Source organism: Mustela lutreola, chromosome 4 (assembly GCF_030435805.1).
Source record: "Mustela lutreola isolate mMusLut2 chromosome 4, mMusLut2.pri, whole genome shotgun sequence".
Taxonomy (NCBI): domain Eukaryota; kingdom Metazoa; phylum Chordata; class Mammalia; order Carnivora; family Mustelidae; genus Mustela; species Mustela lutreola.
Genome location: NC_081293.1, coordinates 125,846,088 through 125,867,489, shown reverse-complemented (window position 1 = coordinate 125,867,489; position 21,402 = coordinate 125,846,088). Strand labels below are relative to the sequence as shown.

Genomic DNA, 21,402 nt, shown 5'->3' with positions numbered 1-21,402 from the left:
CATAGAATTGATGCTTAAATAAGAATTATTTCTATTCGAGGATGACCAGGGACATATATATATATATATATATATATATATATATATATATTTTGTACGTTATTTACTACAGTCTTCCACAGATAATGTTATAAATCTGATACTCCAGCTAGAGCTTTTCTAAAAAATGGACTAGTCTTCAAGACTCTAAGTTATTACTTTACAAATGATACTACTTACTTTGAAAATGATACTGACTTTACAAATGACAATACTTATGTGATGGCTAGGGACATTTTTTATGTTGGTGTTTTGTCTGATATCTGAATTTTCAGTGATTTCTGTGTAATCTGATTATGTCTTCTCTAGAAACTGTTGGTCTGGCCTCTAAAATGTGACTTCTTTTTGTATGGTAAAGGCAAACAAATATAAATTATTCCATAATGCACAAAACGCATCCTATATCTAAGTAATTTAGAAACTTAGTTAGTTCATAGCATTAAACATGGTGTTTACCAAGTTCCTAGCCGTTGAAGTGTTGCAGAAGGCAGTTATGGTAATAACTGAGTATTTGCTCAGTGGTTCAGATTTTCTATTGCTAATGACAGCTGTCATTTCTCATGCACGGACTGTATACTAAACACTGTGCTTAGTCCCATTGTATCCTTACAACAGCCCTCTCAGATAGATATCAGAAGTACCTTACCTCAGGTCATAGAGCCAAGATATGGCAGATCTGGGATTCAAATCCAGACATGCTTGATTCCAGTGCCTGCCTCTTACTCACTGATTTAGACTGCCACTTCTGGATGGCAGGCCTTGGACGGCCCCACGTAGGAGACGTAAAGCACTGTTGGTGGACGTATTCAAGAGAAGACTGTAGACACTCTTGTGCTTTAAGGACAAAGGAGGGTAAGGACATCCTGGTTCAGGAATGGCATGCTTCTTGCAAACCATGCCTGAATGGTGCCAGGAACTTGGATGGCAAGTGATGCCCCTAGGTGCTAGACTCAGTAGTTATGCTATAACAATATGACCCAGCAGTTGGGTCACAAAGACAGCTTTGTGTATGGCAGCTTCAAACGAGTGAGGAATATCTAGGGCGAGGATTGCGTAGGACTTAATTTCCGCATATCTCAATGTCTCTAAATGAAGTCGGACCCAGAGTTTGGCCTTAGTTGAAATTGCTGTAGATTTTTCAGAATGTAATTGGGGAGATTTTTTTCTTTCTTATCAAAAGGAAGCAGTACAGAGTTACTGGAGGCGGCGGGGCGGCAACGGCGGTGAGCAGGTCCTTGTGGCCTAGAAAAATCCTGCAAAAATGTCTCTGTACCCATCTCTTGAAGACCTGAAGGTAGACAAAGTTATTCAGGCTCAAACTGCCTTTTCTGCAAACCCTGGCAACCCAGCAATTTTGTCTGAAGCTTCTGCTCCCATCTCTCAAGATGGAAATCTCTATCCTAAATTGTATCCGGAGCTCTCCCAGTACATGGGCCTGAGTTTAAATGAAGAAGAAATCCGTGCAAATATGGCCGTGATCCCTGGAGCACCAGTTCAGGGGCAGTTGGTGGCAAGACCTTCTAGTATGAACTATATGGTGGCTCCTGTAACTGGTAATGATGTTGGAATTCTTAGAGCAGAAATTAAGCAAGGGATTCATGAAGTCATTTTGTGTAAGGATCAAGATGGAAAAATTGGGCTCAGGCTTAAATCAATAGATAATGGCATATTTGTTCAGCTGGTCCAGGCAAATTCTCCAGCCTCATTGGTTGGTCTGAGATTTGGGGACCAAGTACTCCAGATCAATGAGGAAAACTGTGCAGGCTGGAGCTCTGATAAAGCACACAAGGTACTCAAACAGGCTTTTGGAGAGAAGATTACTATGACTGTTCGTGACAGGCCCTTTGAACGGACAGTTACCATGCATAAGGATAGTACTGGACATGTTGGCTTTATCTTTAAAAATGGAAAGATAACATCCATAGTGAAAGATAATTCTGCAGCCAGAAATGGTCTTCTCACAGAACATAACATCTGTGAAGTCAATGGGCAGAATGTCATTGGGCTGAAGGATTCTCAAATTGCAGACATACTGTCAACATCTGAGACTGTAGTTACTATTACAATCATGCCTGCTTTTATCTTTGAACATATTAAACGGATGGCACCAAGCATTATGAAAAGCCTGATGGACCATACCATTCCTGAGGTTTAAAAGTCATGGCACAATGGAAACTTCACTGAACTCCAGTTTACTTCTTGGGCAACTTAACTTTATATTATGCACATGAAGCTTTCTAGGAGCCAGAGAGCATATGCTGCATGAAGACCTTTCTATCTTACATTATGGCTGGGAATCTTACTGTTCTGATTGGATATCTTGTTCACACTTCAAGATCATTGTAGCCTTATCCTGGTTTTACTGATGTGAAACTTTGGACAGATTTTAACTGATTTTCATAGAGTAGTTTCTCTACTGGAAACCCGATGCTTTTACAAGCCATTATGATTAGAATGACTGATACAGGCTTAGCTCTGTGTTAGAACCAGTCACCTTTATCTTACATATCAAGTAGTGCTGTTCATATTACTTTAGTTCTATGGTATAATTGCATTTTTAATGTGTAACCATAGTACATGTAGAATGACTGCTTTTGATGTTTTTTTAGTTCTGTGTGAGTGTGTGTGCGTGTAAAATACCAATTAAGTACACTGGTTTCATTCCATGTAAGCATTATACAGTGTATGTAGGTTGCTAGAGATTGTGTGGATCATCATTTAATTAGAACTACCTTTACTTAATATGCTTCAACTGTCGCCTTAACTGTGTTAAGCATCTAGAATAAAAGCCAAAATATAACTATTGCTGCCTTTCTAAAACCCAAAATGCAGTTCTGTGTTAAACTGAAATGTACACTAGCCCAGAACAATGTAATGGTACATACTGAGCTATAGCATAGCTGCTTAGTTGCATTTGAGATTTTCTAGTCAGTTGTGTAATGGAAATTTCTTTCTTCTAAAACTTACCGGTATTACTTTCTGAGAAATGATTCACTATATATTAAATGTAAAAATTCTTATACCAAATAGGATAAAGTTTTGACTCCCTTTATTCAAATTATTCAGATTAAGTGGAATAATACTTAATTTTGACTTTAATATTCAGTAACCTCACTACTTTGGGGTGGTCTTAGGATGCTTCCCAGGTAATCTTTTCCATTTCCTGACCCCTCCCTACAAAATGGAAGTGACACTTTATCCTGATTTTTTTTCTTTATGGTTTATGCCTATTTCATCTTAATTAAATATGTATAAATAAAGTGGAAAAAAAAAGAGGAAGCACTTCAGGCCTTTCCTTAGGAAAAGGCTTATAAGAATGTAGCAACTATAAATTTTTCAGAAAATTGATGAGGAAGGTATATTATATAATCATTAACTTTATTTTATTTTTTTTTAAGATTTTATTTATTTATTTGATGGAGATCACAAGTAGACAGAGAGGCAGGCAAAGGGGGTGGGTGGAGCAGGCTCCCTGCTGAGCAGAGAGCCTGATGCGGGGCTCGATTCCAGGACCCTGTGACCATGACCTGAGCCGAAGGCAGAGGCTTAACCCACTGAGGAACCCAGGTGCCCCTATAATCGTTAATTTTAAAAAATCATATAAAATCTGGCTGCAAGGCTTCTCTAGTGAAGTTAGTGGAGTTCATGTTGTGTTAGAACCCTGGGTGGGTTGTGAGCAGGAAGCTTATAAGGCTCAGGAAATGGGATGGAGAGGCCTCTGGTAATTAACTGACATTGGTCCCCATAGTCCTCCTGTCCCCTCTGCTGTGGAAAGCTCCTTAGTCTCTTGGGTAGTACTGCTCTAAGGGCAGGCCATTGAGATGCCTCATATTCAGCCCTCTGTCTGGGAATTCCAGGCTTAGCTCCAGAGAACGTTGCTCCTTCTTCAAAGCCCTAGTGCCAGGTGTCTTGTGTTTGTGGGTGTCACCATCATGTGAGTCTCGGCATCACTGAGAGACTGCTTGCAGATAGCATGCCATTCTGAACGACAACAGTTCTTTTCTTTCCCCAGAACAAGAGGATAGAACCCCTATCCCTAATTTATCTCTTCTCCACTGTTGGGTCATTTCCCTAAAATCTTCCCTTGACCCTCTGGGGTCTGCTTGACCTCCTTAGATCATCAAAAACAAGTCTTTTGGGAATGCTTCCGTAGGTGGAGATACCTTCTCTCTTATCCCTCCTCTCGTCCTTCCTTCCCCGCTTGTCCCTCTGTCCTCCTTTTTCTCTATCGCTATCTCCCTGGAGAAAAGGCCATTTTGTTTAGAATCAAATCAGACCTTAGAAATAAGAGCCAGGGTGTATCTGGGTGGCTCAGTCTCTTAAGCATCTCACTGATGAGTTCAGCTCAGGTCACGATCTCAGGGTCATGGGATCAGGCCCCACATTGGGTTCTGAGCTCAGTGCATGGGGTCTGCTTGTCCTTCTCCCCCTTCCCCTCCCCCTGCTTTCTCTCTCTCTCTGTCATAAATAAATAAATAAATAAATAAATAAATAAAATTTTTTTTCAAAAGGAGGAAAGAGAAAAGCCTGGCCAATGAGAGTAGGGTGAGAATTCCTCTACCTGAGTGGGGAAATGAACACAACGAGATATCTCTTCCTCTTGGGAGTTATCGTCTATCACTTACTCCCTCAAATGGTAGTCATTGTGTAACTTTGAGTACAATCGTAACACATTTTTCTAACTATCTTTCAGATAGTTGTGATTCCTTTTGATAGGTTGTCATCAAATTAGTTACAGTCTTGTGGGCATTTTTTTTCTTCTACTTTCGTATTTATATAAAGTCCTAATATTTGGTTTTCTTGGATCAAAAAGTGCTAAGGTACAGAGTAGGAAAAAACTTGAATGTAAGGTTATTTTTTTCCCTGTTTCTTGATTTCTCTCACATCTATATTGTTACATATCCAGAAGCAGAGTAACTTATGACGGTTTGGGTCGATAGATTTTTATTTCAGTTGAGAAGTGAAGGAAGAGGAAGAGTTCTCAGGGAGAGAGAGTTGGTTTTAGCTTTATAAGTGGGAGGAAGAGAAATCCAGTCCTGGGCGTCATAGCTCTTGCTGGTATAGGCGTTTCCCCAGGATTCAATTCCTAGTCTGTTTCTGTTTGTGAAAAGTTGTTACTGGGACAGGAGCAACTGCACATGGGCGCCCTGAGTACTTGGTGCTAAGTGCTGGTCTCATAGCATGCCGTGAGTCTGTTCCATGGAACACTGACCCCAAGGAATACGTCGTGGAAATACTTCATGGAAAAAAGTGTTTCAGAGTTTTCTGTGGTGAAATATGAGAAAGTTTGGGAAGTGGAGAATCCCCTCACAGAGAGATGCAGTGAACATTTTCATTTTAAAGTCTCTGAGAAACCTAATATACACTTATAGAACATTTCCTGTGTGTTAAGGGCATCCTGTTTTACTCACAGTTTGCCAAGTTTAGTTGATTACAGGCCTCTTTTATCTAATGTGTAGTTGGACCCCCCCCCCCCAGGCTAATTTCTGCAGATAAAATTTCTGGAACACACAGGTGTAAACACACATGCGTGACTAATTTAGTAATTTTTTAAAAAGATTTTATTTATTTATTGGAGAGAGAGAGAGAGAGTGGGTGGGGGAGGCACAGAGGAAGAGAGACAAGGAAACTCCATGCACTGAGCACAGAACCTGACATAGGGTCAATTTCATGATCTGAGATCATGACCTGAGCTGAAACCAAGAGTTGGAGGCTTAACTGACTGAGCTACCCAGGCGCCCCTAATTTAGAAAAATTTTATATGGCATTACTTATACCAGGTCTAACTAATTTCATGTAATTTCTTTGCTTTGCAAGGTTCATTTGCAGTCTTACCATACTGGTGTCTAGTTAAAGACCTCCCATGGGTGATGATGGTCAGCTGTGCTTTATGCCTGAGATTAAATCCGAGCTCTGCAACCAGCTTGTATGTCTTGGGCAAAATATTTAGTTCACAGCTATTTATTGAGCTTTAATTCATTCACTGAACAAACATTTATCATTTCCTATATTCTATATTGACAATTGGGATCCAAAAATAAACTTAAAAAGATTGCTGTCTTCCATAACCTTTCAATCTAATAAGAGAGCAGATAAGTAAATAAGCTACTTATAGTATAGGGGCAGAGTAAATGAAAGATAGAAATACCAGAGGTGATCTTCCCAAGGAGAGATGGATGACTTCTGCTCACAGGAAAAGGGCTCATGGTGAAGCAGATGTACGTTTGAAGATCAGAGTCATCTGTTACCAGCTGAGTAACCTTGGAAAATTATCTAAGCCTTGGCAGGTTTGTATGAAAAATTGTTACTGAGAAAGAATTATTACTAAGAATTGTTACTGAAAAATTGTTCATGTCAAAAATCCTTACTGAGGACTGAGTCAATAAATGCCATATTTAATGGGCCATATATGTTAATTCTCTGAGGATCTCTGAAGCAAACTCTGAAAGACGTTCTAGACTTCGGGGCTGTGAAGTAGCCTTTGAGGCGCTGGAAGCATGGGCAGAGGTGCAGATTGGGGGCAGCACTGGGTCTCCCCGGGTGCCTTGTGAGAGCCAGTGGCTGGCTGTAGGGGAGATGATGAGAGGGGACACAGTTTCTGGCAAATCTCACAGGCTCCTTCCTGTGTGTCATACCAAGGACTTTGATCTGGAGACAGCTATTCATGGGTGTCTGAAGGAGTTAAATGAGGTGATACATAACACCTTTAGTGCCAGGAATCATAATTATAATATAACTTAATAGTAATAATAATAATGTGAAGCAGTAATAGCCCATCATTATTTGCTACATGCCAGGTACAATTACAGCTGACTTATATGTATTGACTCAAATTAATTAGGCATCACCAAAACCTTGGGAAGTAGGTACTCTGCAGATTGGGGATTTGAACCCAGGCAGTCCAGCTCCTGGGTTCATGTTCGTAACTTCTGTGGTGTCCTGACTCTTCAGAATATGCTATAGCATCTACAGAACAAGTGTTCATCCTTCTTCTTGTGGCATCCGTGTTCCCTTAACATTTATCTCTTGATGAAATGTGATGTAAGTTAAGATCTGGATAACCAAGTGATTTTTTAAAAATAGCGTTTAAAAATCCTCAGATATATTGCTTTCTGGGTCCTTTTAAAGGATTAATGATCTGGCTGTAGATTTCATTCTTAATTGTATATATATCTCTGACAGGTAAAAGAATAACATTCAGAATTTAGAGCACATTTTCATTTATAGCCTCATATACAATGAGAAGTTGGCATTTTCTTCCCCCTGTGCCTAGAGTCTTGGTGCTTAATACATACATACAGTACACTTTCATTATTCGATGTGTCTTAGGAAAAAATTGATACTTTCTTCAACTAAAGAAATTCTTAATTTAGAATAGAGTTCTTTCCATTCATCCCAAAAGATAAAACTGTAACTTAAGGCTCTTCAGAAAGCTCCAGAACCATGGAATGTGTGTGGATTAGATACCTGGGGTGTCCTAAATTGGAGACTGACTTTGCTGTTTTATTCTGTAGGTGAAATATCGAGATCTGATCAGATTTGTGAAAATTCATTCTGTATGGAAAAAGGACAGGAACATTTTGTCCCCAGTAGGCTTTGTGTGAGATGTTGATGCCCCAAGTTTCAGGTGGGGAGGGTGTTGTGGTTAATGGGTTTAGCAACACACCAGTGACAGGTGAAAGGTCTGAGTGAAGAGGATTATGAAAAGAACAGCTCAAAAATCAGGCTTATTAGTTGTGGTGTTTGGTGGGAGCTATGGTTGAGGAAGGTTCTCTGAAAAACATGTTTTATTAGGAGATGAGAGAACTCAGCCCTCAAAACTGCAGAATCAAGGGCAGCAAGCCTATTAGGAAGTAGTGGGTTACCGACACCTTCTAAGAAAGAGGAAAAGTTCAGGATGATAAGAATCAAAGTGTTAGGACATAATTGGAAGTTGAGAAAACGGATTTCGCAAATGCATTGTTCTGCCCCCTTTGGTGACCTCATCAAGTACTCTGAACTCTTTCCTTCCCCTGACGGTCTCAATTATATATTTTTTTTCTGTAAAACTTATGTCATCTTGTACCCAGTGGACTGAAATTGTCTTCTCCTCCATCAAACACTTAGGTCAGGAAGCCACAATGAAATCCATTTTTTTTTTCTTAAAAGAAGAAAACTGTCTTAGTTGGCGCTCTCCTCAAAAGTTGGAAACTAATTTAATTGGGGTTGTTATCTCTCCAGTTTCATGGATCATTTTTCAGGAGAAGAGTTTGTGGGTTTTTTGTGGGGAGGGGGAGAACGGGTAATTTAGCCCATCAGTCCCCTTGAAAAAGCACAGGGACAGTCATATAGTCCTACCTGACAGGGCTGTGTGAGGACCCATTCGCTGGAAAGGATGTTAGGGGTGAGAATTCATTTTCAGAGATGTAGAGGCTGTGCATTCACTAAATACTCTTTTCAAAGAACAGGGAATTAGAGAACATGAGTCAGACCTGGTTTGTGTTAATGTACTTGTTCATATGTCTCCCTTTCATTTTTGTAAAGTGAAATATAAAAATAGTTTTTTTTCCTTTTTTAAGAATTTCACAAGTAAGAACTTGCAAAGGTCATGTTCTCTTCATCACTCGCAGTGAGAGAGGAAAAACAAGAGCTGAGATTTGCCAGGCTCAGTATCATGTTTGATTTCTCATAGATGCCATTTTCTACTTTCTTTTGTTTTCAGTGAGCAGTGTAATAATAAACCTGGCAGCCAGTTGAAGTTTTAATGATATGATAATGATAATTGATAGGTTGAATGATTAATGAAGGTAAAATTTATCGTTGAGACTCATGAACTATGCATTATTGTCCCTGTTTGTTCTTTCCTCAATGGCAGTGAATAAAAATGGTTGCATGAGTAGCCTTGTGGTTGGCGCCTGGGTGGCTCGTGGGTTAAGCCTCTGACTTTGGCTCAGGTCATGATCCCAGGACCCTGGTATCCAGCCCCACATCGGTCTCTCGGCTCTGTGGGGAGCCTGCTTCCTCGTCTTTCTCTGCCTGCCTCTCTGCCTACTTGTGATTTCTGTCAAATAAATAAATAAAATTTTAAAAAAAGGAGTAGCCTTATGGTCTAGTCAAGAAGTACAGTATCTACAGCTGTAACCTTACTCTTTAAACTTATTCTATTGATCTTATTTCAATGAAACTGAACAATGAAGAAAAAGAGACACATTTGCTTGTCTTATTTCTGGAATTGATTTAATTATTCATTTCCCATAAATGAATATAATTATTTTTTACTTAGCTATTAACTTAGGTTAACAGATAAGATAGATTTTACAGTGAATTTAGCTTAGTGAATATAAATTTTGAATCTATTTTGAGGAAGATAAGTCTAGACTAGATTAGAATAGAAACTCCATCTGAATAGGGATTGTTTCCAAAATACCCTTGGTGTCTAGCAATTGCCAACCAAATACTAGGTACTCAAGAAGTACTTGTTGGATGACTTCCTGTAACATGGAGTGATTCCTAGATACTTAACCTGAAATGACATTGTATCCATTTCCTAATTAATCAGCATCTCATTAAAAATTGAAAATTCTTGGGGCGCCTGGGCTGCTCAGTTGTTTAAGCATTGAACTCTTCTTCTTTTTTTTTTTTTTTTAAAGATTTTATTTATTGATTTGACAGAGAGAGATGACAAGCAGGCAGAGAGGCAGGCAGAGAGAGAGGAGGAAGCAGGTTCCCTGCTGAGCAGAGAGCCCGATGCAGGGCTCGATCCCAGGACCCTGAGATCATGACCTGAGCCGAAGGCAGCGGCTTAACCCACTGAGCCACCCAGGCACCCCTAAGCATTGAACTCTTGATTTTGGCTCAGGTCATGATCTCAGGATCATGAGTTTGGGCCCAGCATGGATCCTACTTAAAAAAATTTTTTAAAAATAATTGAAAACTCTTTTATTACTACTTGTTATTGCTGTTTACTTTTTAGAAAACAAATTCCAGTAATGAGCAATCTTAAATTAAATAGAAAAATGGATTAATTGTGAATAAATGTAATTGATAGTTATTATCTTTCAAAGCATGGGGTCTTTGGAGGAAGAAAAAGCAAATTTAAAAGACCCTTGTGGTGAGAGGATTAAATAGATGTTCTTCATTGTTAGGCATAAATCATAGATGATAATCAGCATAGAAATGATTCATTCAGTAGCTATTATTTAGTCCATTGTACTGGGTGGTTGCCTGATAATAATGATGCTTTGAATTTTCATGTCACTTTTCACTGTCAGAGTAGTTTCCAGTGTCTCATGGGGCCACAGCCATCCTGTGAGGGAGGAAGTGAAGTGGTATTCTCATTGGAATGTGAACGAATGAAGGCACAGAGGGTTAAGTAAATTGCGCCAGCCTTTTGCTAGTTGGTGACAGATGAATATAAATGCTTTTTTTTCCCATATCTGATTCTTCACACCTGCATATTTCAACCTTTACAGATTCGCAGTAGCAGAAATTGAGGTCAGAACAGAGGCATAAAGTTGAGAACAAGAACACTGAGTTTAGCGCATGACCTCTTGGTTACAATTTAGACTTTTAGAGGATGGATTTTTAATATCACTCTTTCTCTGGGTGCTTAGGGCAAATATTGTGAAATCCCGGACTAAACCCACTGTTACATGGTGTGTGACCTTATGCAAATCAGGTTTTTGTGTTCTTCCGGCAGAACTTTGGGGTCTGCTTAACTTCAATTCGGATATTCTAGAATTTTGAGATTGTTGAAGAAAAATCGTATTTATTTTAGAAATGATTAGTTGTTCAACTGAAATCTAGTCAAGTGACATGTACAACATTAAGCGTCAACAACAACTTACAACAACTATCATCCTGCTTTTGTTGAAAATGTCCTATGTTATACTCTAAAAAAATCTGAATGAAAAGAATGTTGTACCTAAGATTGTAGAAACTTTTATAAGCCAGCTAAAAATCAGAGGCCAAACAAGCAGTGCTGAAGTAGAAAGTGAATGTGGCTAAGATGGAAGATACTAGAAAAGGGAAAGCTGGTCATCACTGGTGACTGCCTAAAGAGATGGGCAGTTCTGTGCTGACATAATCTCATGGAGTAAATTATGTTTTATAGGAACGTGTGGCTCTTCTCTTCCTTTGACATGTGGCTCGAGAGCTGGTTTCTAGGATAGGAAAAAAGACTGAGTAGCAGCAAATGATTAAAATACAACAAGGTTTAGACTCTTTAGTTCCCCTATATCATTAAAGGCCCTATACTCGTTGGACTATCTTTGAACACATAATTATTCTTTGGCGATGTCAAATCATCAGACCACTGGCAGAATTCCTATTGTCCCAGACCCCTGAATTGCGTTATTAATAATTACTGCTAACATATATTGAGTGCTTTATGTCAGGGACACTGCTGAATGCTTCATGTAGAATAGTCATTGAATCTCACAGCAATTCTTCAAGATACATGGTATTACTACTGTCTTCCTTTCATAGATAGGGATATCGAGACTTAGGGAAGTTAGCATCTTGCTAAAATACTTCATGAATTTTAGGAGTGATATATTAAAAATTCCACAAGGTACCTGAGGGTGGGGAATGGTTATTGCACAATATGCACAATAATGAATATTGTTCAACAGTTCGAGACAGGAAATGGAAAGTGATGTCAAATACAATGATGGGTTCATTTGAAATTGCTTCAGTTTTTGCATTTATTATACAAAAACTGCCCAAGTTGAATTTTCTTGGGGCACCTGCTTTGGAATCAGACCTAAATTTGAATATCAGTTTGGCCACTTTTAATGGGCACCCTCCTAATTGGGTTATTTAAATGTACCGTGCCTCATTGTCCTCATCTCGTAAATGGGCATATCTTCCTCCTTCACAGGTATGTTATAAACATGTCACTCCCAATTATGGATGGATTCCACAGTTGTAAATTCACCTACTTTATAAAATTTATTCATGACTCCCCCCACAACAGTGCAAATGATACTTTCACAGTCATTTGCTGATATACACAGAGCTTAAAAATTTGAGTCACCTGATCACCTGGTCTCTGTCGAGTTCAAACAAGTCACATTCTGCCTTATTTCTCATCGTGTCAACAAGTATCCTCTTCACAATTTATTTAAAGCCACTTTTTTCTGCATTTTTATGCTCTTTATTGGTGATTTTGCTGTCTAAAATGGCCCCCAGATGTGGTGAGGTGCTGTTAAGTGCAAGAAGGCTGTGATGTGCCTTGTGGAGAAAATACGTGGGTTAAATAAGCTTAGTTCAAGGATGAGTTACAGTGCTGTTGGCCTTAAGTTCAATGTTAATGAATCAACTATATATATTGAATAAGATGTTTTCCAACTGAAGCACACATAAGACAAGGTTATGTATTGATCTGTTGCTGAAGATATTGTGACCAGTCTCATAGGAGCCTAACCCAGGATTTTACCATGAATAAAAAGAATTGATTGTGTAATAAATACTTAAAACATTAACTGTCAAACTTTCTTTCAGCTTTCCTTCTGGTCTTAGAGAAGTAAACACCTCTGAAAGCGTTGAGGCTCTTCTCAGTGATTTTAACAGGGCCATGAACATTCTGAAATAACACAACATAATCTTCTTCTTACCTTCTAGAATCCCTTATAACAACTTAACAAAATATTACTCCTTATGAATTAAAAGTACGATTTAGGACACTAGGCTAAACTATCTTCAAAGATTATGTTATCAGAAAGCAAATATTTTCAGCTTAGCAGGTGGTATAGTCTCTGCTATAACTATTCAGCTCTGCCATTGTGGTACAGGAGTAAACATAGACAATATGTAAATGAATGTTTGTGACTGTGTTTCAGTAAAACTTTATTTACAAAAACAAGCAAGTTGGGTTTGGCTTATGAGCTGGATTTTGCTGACCCTTGATTTAATGTAATGTTGGTGCTTGGTTTATTTTAGTACTTCTCAGTTTTCTATAAGCCCCATAAACAGTAAAAGTGAAATAAATTTTTTCCCATTATTGTGTTTTTCTGCTGGTTGTTCTGGTAGTGACAATAATAGCATGTAGCGAATGTTTATTAAATGCCAGCCATTGTGCTAAGCACTTTATACTATATTGTATTTAATTAATATATCTATATAAAAGAGTATTGTGATGATTATCTCATTTTCCAGAGAGAGAAGCTGAGGACCCCAGACAGATGAAGTGACTCACTTAAGGTCACAGGAAGAGTGGTACAATGTGGTCCCAGGATAGTTTTGACCTTGTAGCCAGCATGCACTATTTTTCGCTTAAACTTTTCTTGTTTTCTAATGTTTTACTAATTGTTGGATGTTGATTTGAGAGTTCAAATTTCCTTGTACAGCATCGTAAGCTTTTTTGAAGAAAAAAATTACAACTTTTCAGTGGATAAATAAGTAGACAGCTGTGGGGGTTAGCTCTAATTCTTTAGTTTTTCAAAATTAACTTGTTTGTTTTTCTGGCTAAGTTTTGAAATGTATTATAAAAGAATGTATCTAAATGTGAGGCTTTGCTCCTTCACTCTCTGCTGGGAGACTTGTTTTTCTTTATCGAATAATTGGGAGGTTTTATTTTGTTCTTATTTCTTTAATATCCTGATTAAATGACTAGAAAGCTCTTTGCTGTGTTTGAATCGCAAAGAGCACTTTGAACACAGAGCCCCCTCTTGGGGGCCATAGATTTGCATTTGTTGAATGACTAATAACTTAGCAGCGGAGCTATCTTTTTTTCTGTAACCGTGTCAACTGTTCTTCACAATGTCCATGCCTGCTGTCTCTGGTTATAGCTAGTTCTCAGAATTAGCCCAGAGCTTGACATCAGTAATAAGATGTGGGTTGCAGAAATGACTACTAAGATCGGAGTCGTGAGTGTTGAAAAATTGGAGATACTGATTTGGCTATTGCATGAGAAACACTACCCTCCAATTACCCCATTATATTTTGTTCCCACTCACTGGATCAACCTGTTATTTGGACTTCGTATTTGCCAGATAGAATTAGGAATTCAAAAATAATGATCCTTGTTTTCTGGAAGCTCAAAATCTCACATCAACTGATACATATATACGTCACCTCATTGTGTGTGTGTGCGTGTGTGTGTGTGTGTGTGTGTGTGTGACAGCACACACGCTTTAATGCAGGTGCTATGAGAAGAGTATCCTAGGAGCACAGAGGTAGACACAACTGACCAGCTGACTGCCCGGGGGGGTGGGCAGGGAGGTCTTATAAAGAGAGCCATTTGGGGGTTAGAAACAGGAGTTTGGCAAGTAGAACAGGTGGATCAGTTAGCATTTCTGGAGAAAGAGGAGCATAGCAGGGAGAGAGAGGATGAAATATCTTGGGATAGGAATCTTGTTAGGGTTGAAAGAGGAAGGAGCAAGTGATGAGACTGGAAAAATAGGTTGGGACCAGATTATAAAGCATATATGGTAATAAGGACAAGCTTAGAAGGCTTTAATTAGGGTATGGCATGACCAGACTTTACAAAAATAATTCTGGTGGGGCTCCTGGGTGGCTCAGTCAGTTAAGCATCTGCCTTCAGCTCAGGTCACAATCCCAGGATCCTGAGATCAAACCCCCTATCGGGTTCCTTGCTCAGTCAGGAACCTGTTTCTCCCTCTGCCTGCCGCTCCCCCTGCTCTTGCTACCTCTTTCTCCGTCAAATAAATAAATAAAATCTAAAAAAATAAAGTAATTCTGGTGACAAAGTGATGGAGGAATGCAGTAACTAAACGAGTTCTCTGTTCTTCTCTCTTCCAGCTTTCTCCTGTGCTTCAGGAGAGTATCTAGAAATGAAGAACCAGGTATGCAGTAAGTGTGGTGAAGGTACCTATTCCTTGGGCAGCGGCATCAAGTTTGATGAATGGGATGAATTGCCGGCTGGATTTTCCAACGTTGCGACATTCATGGACACTGTGGTTGGCCCTTCTGACAGCAGGCCGGATGGCTGTAACAAGTAAGAATCCAAAGGAGTTTCTGGATCTTGACTGATTCCTTGAGAATCATGTAGTTGCTCTTTTCTAGAAAGAAGGTGGGGCTGATCTTGGTACTGACTGGGTTTCCAGATAAGCTAGTTGCAAAAAGTCATCTTTTTTGGATGGTCATACAGATAATGTAGCTCAATTTTCATGAGGTTAAAGTATTTGCTCTTAGGACATAATAAATACCATATGCAAAGGTGCAGTAAAGCTATTAATAGAAAAACAAACCAGTTTTCTAATAATATATCTGTAACATTCAAGACTGGTATTTCTACTAACCTTTCTCAAATTTCTAATGGGTAATTTTGGATTAATTTTTCTTTTCCTCTGAAAGAAAGAATGTGTAATCTTCATTTAGATACCCTATTATCTCCTGTGAGAGAGTAGGTTAAATACATAATGTGGAAATCTCCTTTGCTTAATTATTACCTTTTGAAAATTTTTTTAGAATTGAAGTATAGTTGACATATAATACAGCAGTTTAAGGCATACAGCAAAGTGATTTGATGCAATTATATATATATGAAGAAATGTTCACCGCAGTAACTCTAGTTACCCTCTGTCACCATGAGCAGTTATTACAATATTATTGACTTTGTTACCTGTGCTGTAATTTCTTCCTTTCTTTAGGGGCTTATTAGCTTTGCCTGTGACAACATTGGTGGAATGTTAAAGTGTTTTGAAAAGATGCAAAATCTTACCTTTAGGCTGTCATCCTTCCTATTCTCTTGGATTGACTATGTAATATTTCCTTCCATATGGCCATGGATGGGAAATTAAACTTCAGGCCTCTAGCTATCTTCTGACAAAAATGGCTTCTCAGGAACTCAGCCTTTTTACCATGAGCTAAGGATGCTGAGGAATTATTTAGCTGTGCTGAAAGATGTGTTCTCTCCTTCCTATTCTTCCTTAATCTCACTTGCTTTCTAGTGTCCTCTCTTTCTCTCTCTTCCAAGTGACATTTTTACTCTTCTGATAATCATTTCTTTATATAAGTTTGTGGCAATAGATATCATTAACAGAATTATTCCTCTAAAATATATATATTTATACGTACATTTTATAATGCATGTTTCATATGTATAATTTATGTATATATGTACATATGATATACATATATGCATATATACATGTGCATACATATGTGCTTCAGTGTGTATATATTTTTAAAATGTAATTTTATTTTCTTAAACTAAAATTGCTCTTTGTCATAACCAGTAGGATGTTATGATACCTCAGATCTTTGTTTTGGTGAACAGGAGATATTGACATAGCTTTCTTCTACTTAGAATAAGTAGTTGATTCATTAAAGAAATTTAATGATAAGTACAACTTATTCAGTGTACTGTTTCATCTAATTTTCTTAATATGAGTTTCAGTCTGACATTGCTATGATCATCTCCCTCCTTCCCTCCTTTTCTTTTTCCATTCATCCAACCTTGTTTTCATTCTTTGTAATTGGTTGGGTCATAGAGTTTTCCAAAATGTTTCTATCATTGTAGACTCTAGTGGTACATTGGAATTCTAGTCACACTCCATACTTACCATTATTTGTTTTGTCAAATCCTGTTTTATTTTAACCATTCCTGGGTGCATGTGTGAAATGATACCTCCTTGTGGTTTTACTCTATATTTCCCATGAACACTTTTCATATAGTCATTGTCTGTGTGTTTAATTTTTTGTGTGCATGTGATACCAGTTTTACCCATTTTCTATTTTGGGGGTCATTTTATTATTGAGCTGTATGAGTCCTTTCTGTAATCTGGACATGAGTTCTTGTCATGTATATATTAGTATAATAGTTACATAATATTCACATGCATGCATGTATATGCAAATACATATTCATCTATATGTAATATTTTCTTTGTTGTTGTTGCCTTTTCATTTTCTTAATGGTGTCTTGCTAAACAAAAGTTTAAAATTTGAAAAAGTACAGTTTATTTTTTGTTATGCTTAATTTTTTTATATCATCAGGTATCTTTTCTTGTTTGCAAAAGCTACAAATCACAATAGGCATTCTAGTGTTATTAGAGTTATTGTACTTTTATATAAGATGTAAAACTTTACAACAGTAGTTACAGTTATATCTTCATCTGGGTGCTATTGTCATATATTTAGAAACGTATTATAAAGCCTATAATACAATGAAATGTATGTTAAATACTCAAGTGTTTTTATTTTTTATTTTTTTAAGATTTTATTTATTTATTTGACAGAGAGAGAGACAGTGAGAGAGGGAACACAAGCAAAGATTGTGGGAGAAGGAGAAGAAGGCTTCCCTCAGAGCAGGGAACCTGATGCAGGGCTCGATCCCAGGACCCTGGGATCATGACCTGAGCTGAAGGCAGACACTTAACAGCTGAGCCGTCTTGGCGGCACCCCAGTTGTTTTTAAAAGAACTTAAGGGATGAAAAAATATGGCTTTGTATGTTTATCTACATAGTCACCATTTTTGGTGCTCTTTTCTCTATATAGATGTGAATGTTAGGATTATTTTTTTCAACCAGTGAAATTTTCTTTATCCATTCTTATGATGCAAGTCTGCTGCTCACAAATTCAGCTTTTGTTTACTTAAAAACACCTTTATTTTTGCCTTGATTTTGAAGAATATTTTCTTGGACATCAGACTCTGGACTTTACTTTTCTCTTTCTGTGCTTGAAGGTGCTCCACTACCTTCTGAACTCTCCCTTATTTGTGATGAAAAGTAAGCTGATTTCTTTTTATGATTAATTCCCTTCCATGTAATGTATCCTTCTTTCTTTTTTTTTTTTAAGATTTTATTTATTTATTGGAGAGAGAGAGAGAGATCACAAGTAGGTAGAGAGGCACGCAGAGAGAGAGGGGGAAGCAGGCTCCCTGCTGAGCAGAGAGCCTGAGGCGGGGCTCGATCCCAGGACCCTGAGATCATGACCTGAGCCGAAGGCAGAGGCTTAACCCACTGAGCCACCCAGGTGCACCTGTGTCCTTATTTCTCTGCCTACTTATGAAATGTTCTCTATATTTTTGCTATTCAACAGTTTGATTGTGATGTGCCTGGCGTTGGTTTTCATGTATTTACCTCAAGTTTAGCGAGCTTCTTGGGTTTGTAGGTTGATACCATTACCAAATTTAGGAACTATTTTAGCCATTATTTCACCAGTAATGTTTTTTCTGCCCTATTCTCTCCTTCTTTTCCTTCTTTTACTCCAATTACATGTATGTTAGACCACTTGATATTGTCTAAAAGTCACTGAGGCTCTTTTTGTTCCATTTTTTTTCTCTTGTATTGCAGATTAAATGAATTTTATTGTTCTATCATCAATTTTGGGGGGTTCTCAAATTGTATATGCTGTGATATTTTAGTTTTGGAATTTCGATCTGGTTTATTTTATGGCTCTTAATTCCTTTAAAATACTTGAGATTCTTCATTCCTTCACTCACTGTGTTCATCTTTTATTTATAGCTGACTATATTTGTAAGAACTACCTTAAATACTTGTCTGTTTTTTTTTAACTGTCTTTTTTCTCATTGAAGGGTTATATTTTTCAATTTATTGTTATGTCTAGTAAACTTTTAGTGTATCTTGGGCATTGTGAATGTTAAGGTGTAGGGAATGTGGATTTTTAAATTTTTTGTTTGTTTGTTTTAAGGATGCTGAATTTTGTTCTGGCAGGCAGTTTTTGTGCTGAAAAAACACCTTGATCTCATCAGGCTTGGTTTTATTATTCTTTAGGGTGGCTCTGTAGTGGTGTCACTCTTAGTTCTAGATCACAGCCTTTATTAGTGCAGGAGCTGGGCAACTATGACCTGTGGGCCCTTTGTTTTTGTAAACAAGGTTACACTGCAAGACAGCTGCACTCATTTATTTATGCATTGTCTGTGGCTGCTTTTCAATTACAATAGCAGAGTTCAGTAGTGCAGGAACAACCAGATGGTCCACAAAACCAGGAATATTTATTCTCTGGCTCTTTATGAAAAAGTTTGCTGATACCTGCTCTAGGGCAAGGCCCTAATCCCAGGGTGGCAATTTTGGGGTGTCCAATGAATGCCCAATGTGGTTTTCAAGTTTTCTCCTCTCTGAGTGACCAGAAGCTTCTGTGACTCCCACTAAAGTGGTCTCTCTGTTTAAGTCACAATTTTGCATGGCTGTTCTCTGCCATGTCTGTCTGTATCCTCCAGCCTCAAGCCCAGGGCCAACAGAGAAACTCCATTTGGACTTCTGGACCCCTGCTTTCTCTGATTCTCAGGTCCATAAATTCCAGCTGCTTCAGCTGTCCTAAGCACTCATCTCTGCTCCTTAGCTCAGTGAGACCACTCTGCTCTGCTTGGAAGGCAGCTATGCTCACCACTATACCACCAACGCTCTGCTCTGCTTGGATGCCACAATCTGGAAAGTGTCTTGAAGAGTGAGGTCAAAGTCAGTTTGTGCTTTGCCTCATGCATTTTCCTGCTCTCAAGAATCTCAGTCTGGCATTGCCTATTGTCAGTGCCTGAATATGGCTCATGTTATTTTCCTTAGTTTAACAGTTTGTGAAAGAGAAAGGGCAACTCCAGTACCAGTTAGTGAGTCATGTTGGGATGCGGAAATCTCAGTCTTCAGCTTTCTTTTAGAAAAAAAGAAAAGAATTTGCCAAAATGACTCTTATCATCCATATAAACAAAGAAGGCTGTTAAGTTGTGCTTTCATATTGTTTGTTAGAAATTTTTTTTTCCCCAAGAGTCAACATGTGACTCATTGGCTTAGCTCGAATTATGGTTAAATTTACAACTTAAATTTTGTTCACCAATGTATTTTTTTTTTCTTTCATTTTAAGGAACTCCTCATCTCCCTGGCAGGTATATAGGTGTATAGATAAAACTTCAGATGTTGCTTGAGAGAATAATTCTACCTCAGACTGTTGCAATTAGTGGTCATCTACTTGGTGACAAAGTTTTTGATGAAAAATAGCTGTTTCCTAGCAAATGGATCACATAACCTTACCGAGGTTTAGGAAACACTTTGCCATAGGAAATGAACATTTTCCCAGTAATTTGTTGGCCTTTGAGTTCCAGAAAAGCTTTAGACTTCCCTGCTGTGCTTTGCTTTTGGAACTACTTTCAAAACTGACTTACGTAACCTGTGAACAGAAGAGGGTTCCTAATGCTAATGTAAAAATAACTCTTGGTTTTGTTTCCACAGCTCTTCTTGGGTCCCTCGTGGAAATTACATAGAGTCCAATCGTGATGACTGCACGGTATCTTTGATCTATGCTGTGCACCTCAAGAAGTCGGGTTATGTCTTCTTTGAGTACCAGTATGTCGACAACAACATCTTCTTTGAGTTCTTTGTAAGGCCTTTTATGTTCTAGAACTTACTTTTTGAGGGAAATTCATGTAAAATTTCTTTTAATAGGTTGTTGCTTTTGCGTGGTAAGCCTCCTCAGTTCTGTCAACTGAACCTTTTAATATTAAAAGAAAACCTTATTTTTTCTGTAATATTTTATTTTTGCTTAATATTGTTTATTTACCTCTGAGCTCTCATCATGTTGAATAACACTGGACTTGTTTTATTTTTGGTTATGATCACTAGATGACTATTTGATTTAGACTTTATGCGTGAAAAGTGCTTTCACCCAACATTCATTTTAATTTTCTTTATAGCTACAGATGTTATTTTATTCAAAATATGTTTTTACCAATTTCAGTTTTTGTTTTCTTTTCTCCTTACAGTTTCAAATATTTGATTGATTTAAGTATAAGCATGGGCAATATTTCAAAAGTGGAAGTTGTTATGTGTTTCTGATTCTGTCAGTTTGGTATAGTCTCAAGGAATCGGGATGAGATAGTTGATGTTTTTGGTAAGAGATGAAATAGCATTATAGAATGTAGGATGAAAGAGAAGTCTTACAGAGTAGGCCAGAGAGGAGGTGGGTGGGGGATGGGGCAACTGGGTGATGGGCATTAAGAAGGGCACATGATGTAATGAGCACCGAGTGTTGCATGAAATTGATGAATCACTGAACTCTACCTCCAAAACTAAAAATACATTATATGTTAATCAACTGAATTTACATTAAAAAGAATAGACTGTTGCTACTAAAATTATTTAAATATTTAATATAGGGGCACCTGGCTGGCTCAGTCGGAAGAGCACGTGACTCTTGATCTTGGGATTGTGAGTTCGAGATCCACACTAGGTGTAGAGATTGCTTAAATAAATAAATAAATAAACTTTAAAAAATAATATAAACTGTATCTAATCTAGACTGTTGTGGCAGTCTCTCAAATGCTTGAGAAAATATTTTCAGATTGACTTCTTAAAAAAATAAAGTGTGTTGTACAGGTAACTGGGGAAAACTACCTTGTAAAATGTTTCTTTGGTCCAGATTTCAGAAGCCCAGGTACTGATAATTCTAAAACAAATTTATTTTGCTCCT

General features: G+C 37.9%; 2 protein-coding genes across 2 annotated transcripts in view; both read left to right on the top strand.

Moving 5' to 3' along the window:
• Positions 1 to 21,402, top strand: part of ELAPOR2 (endosome-lysosome associated apoptosis and autophagy regulator family member 2) — a 181,918-nt gene that overhangs the window by 87,110 nt on the left and 73,406 nt on the right. Inside the window, exons 3-4 of the mRNA XM_059170988.1 lie at positions 14,782 to 14,977; positions 20,166 to 20,313. Coding sequence (XP_059026971.1) covers positions 14,782 to 14,977; positions 20,166 to 20,313 — 344 coding nt within the window. The remainder of the gene's footprint in view (positions 1 to 14,781; positions 14,978 to 20,165; positions 20,314 to 21,402) is intronic.
• On the top strand, positions 1,214 to 3,312 carry LOC131829323 (syntenin-1-like). The gene has a single exon (XM_059170991.1). The coding sequence runs from the start codon at positions 1,301 to 1,303 to the stop codon at positions 2,192 to 2,194; it is 894 nt and encodes a 297-aa protein (XP_059026974.1). The 5' UTR covers positions 1,214 to 1,300; the 3' UTR covers positions 2,195 to 3,312.

What these genes read in the sequence shown, in the direction of transcription:
- LOC131829323 (XM_059170991.1), top strand. Translation starts at nt 1,301, where the DNA reads ATGTCTCTGTACCCATCTCTTGAAGACCTGAAGGTAGACAAAGTTATT.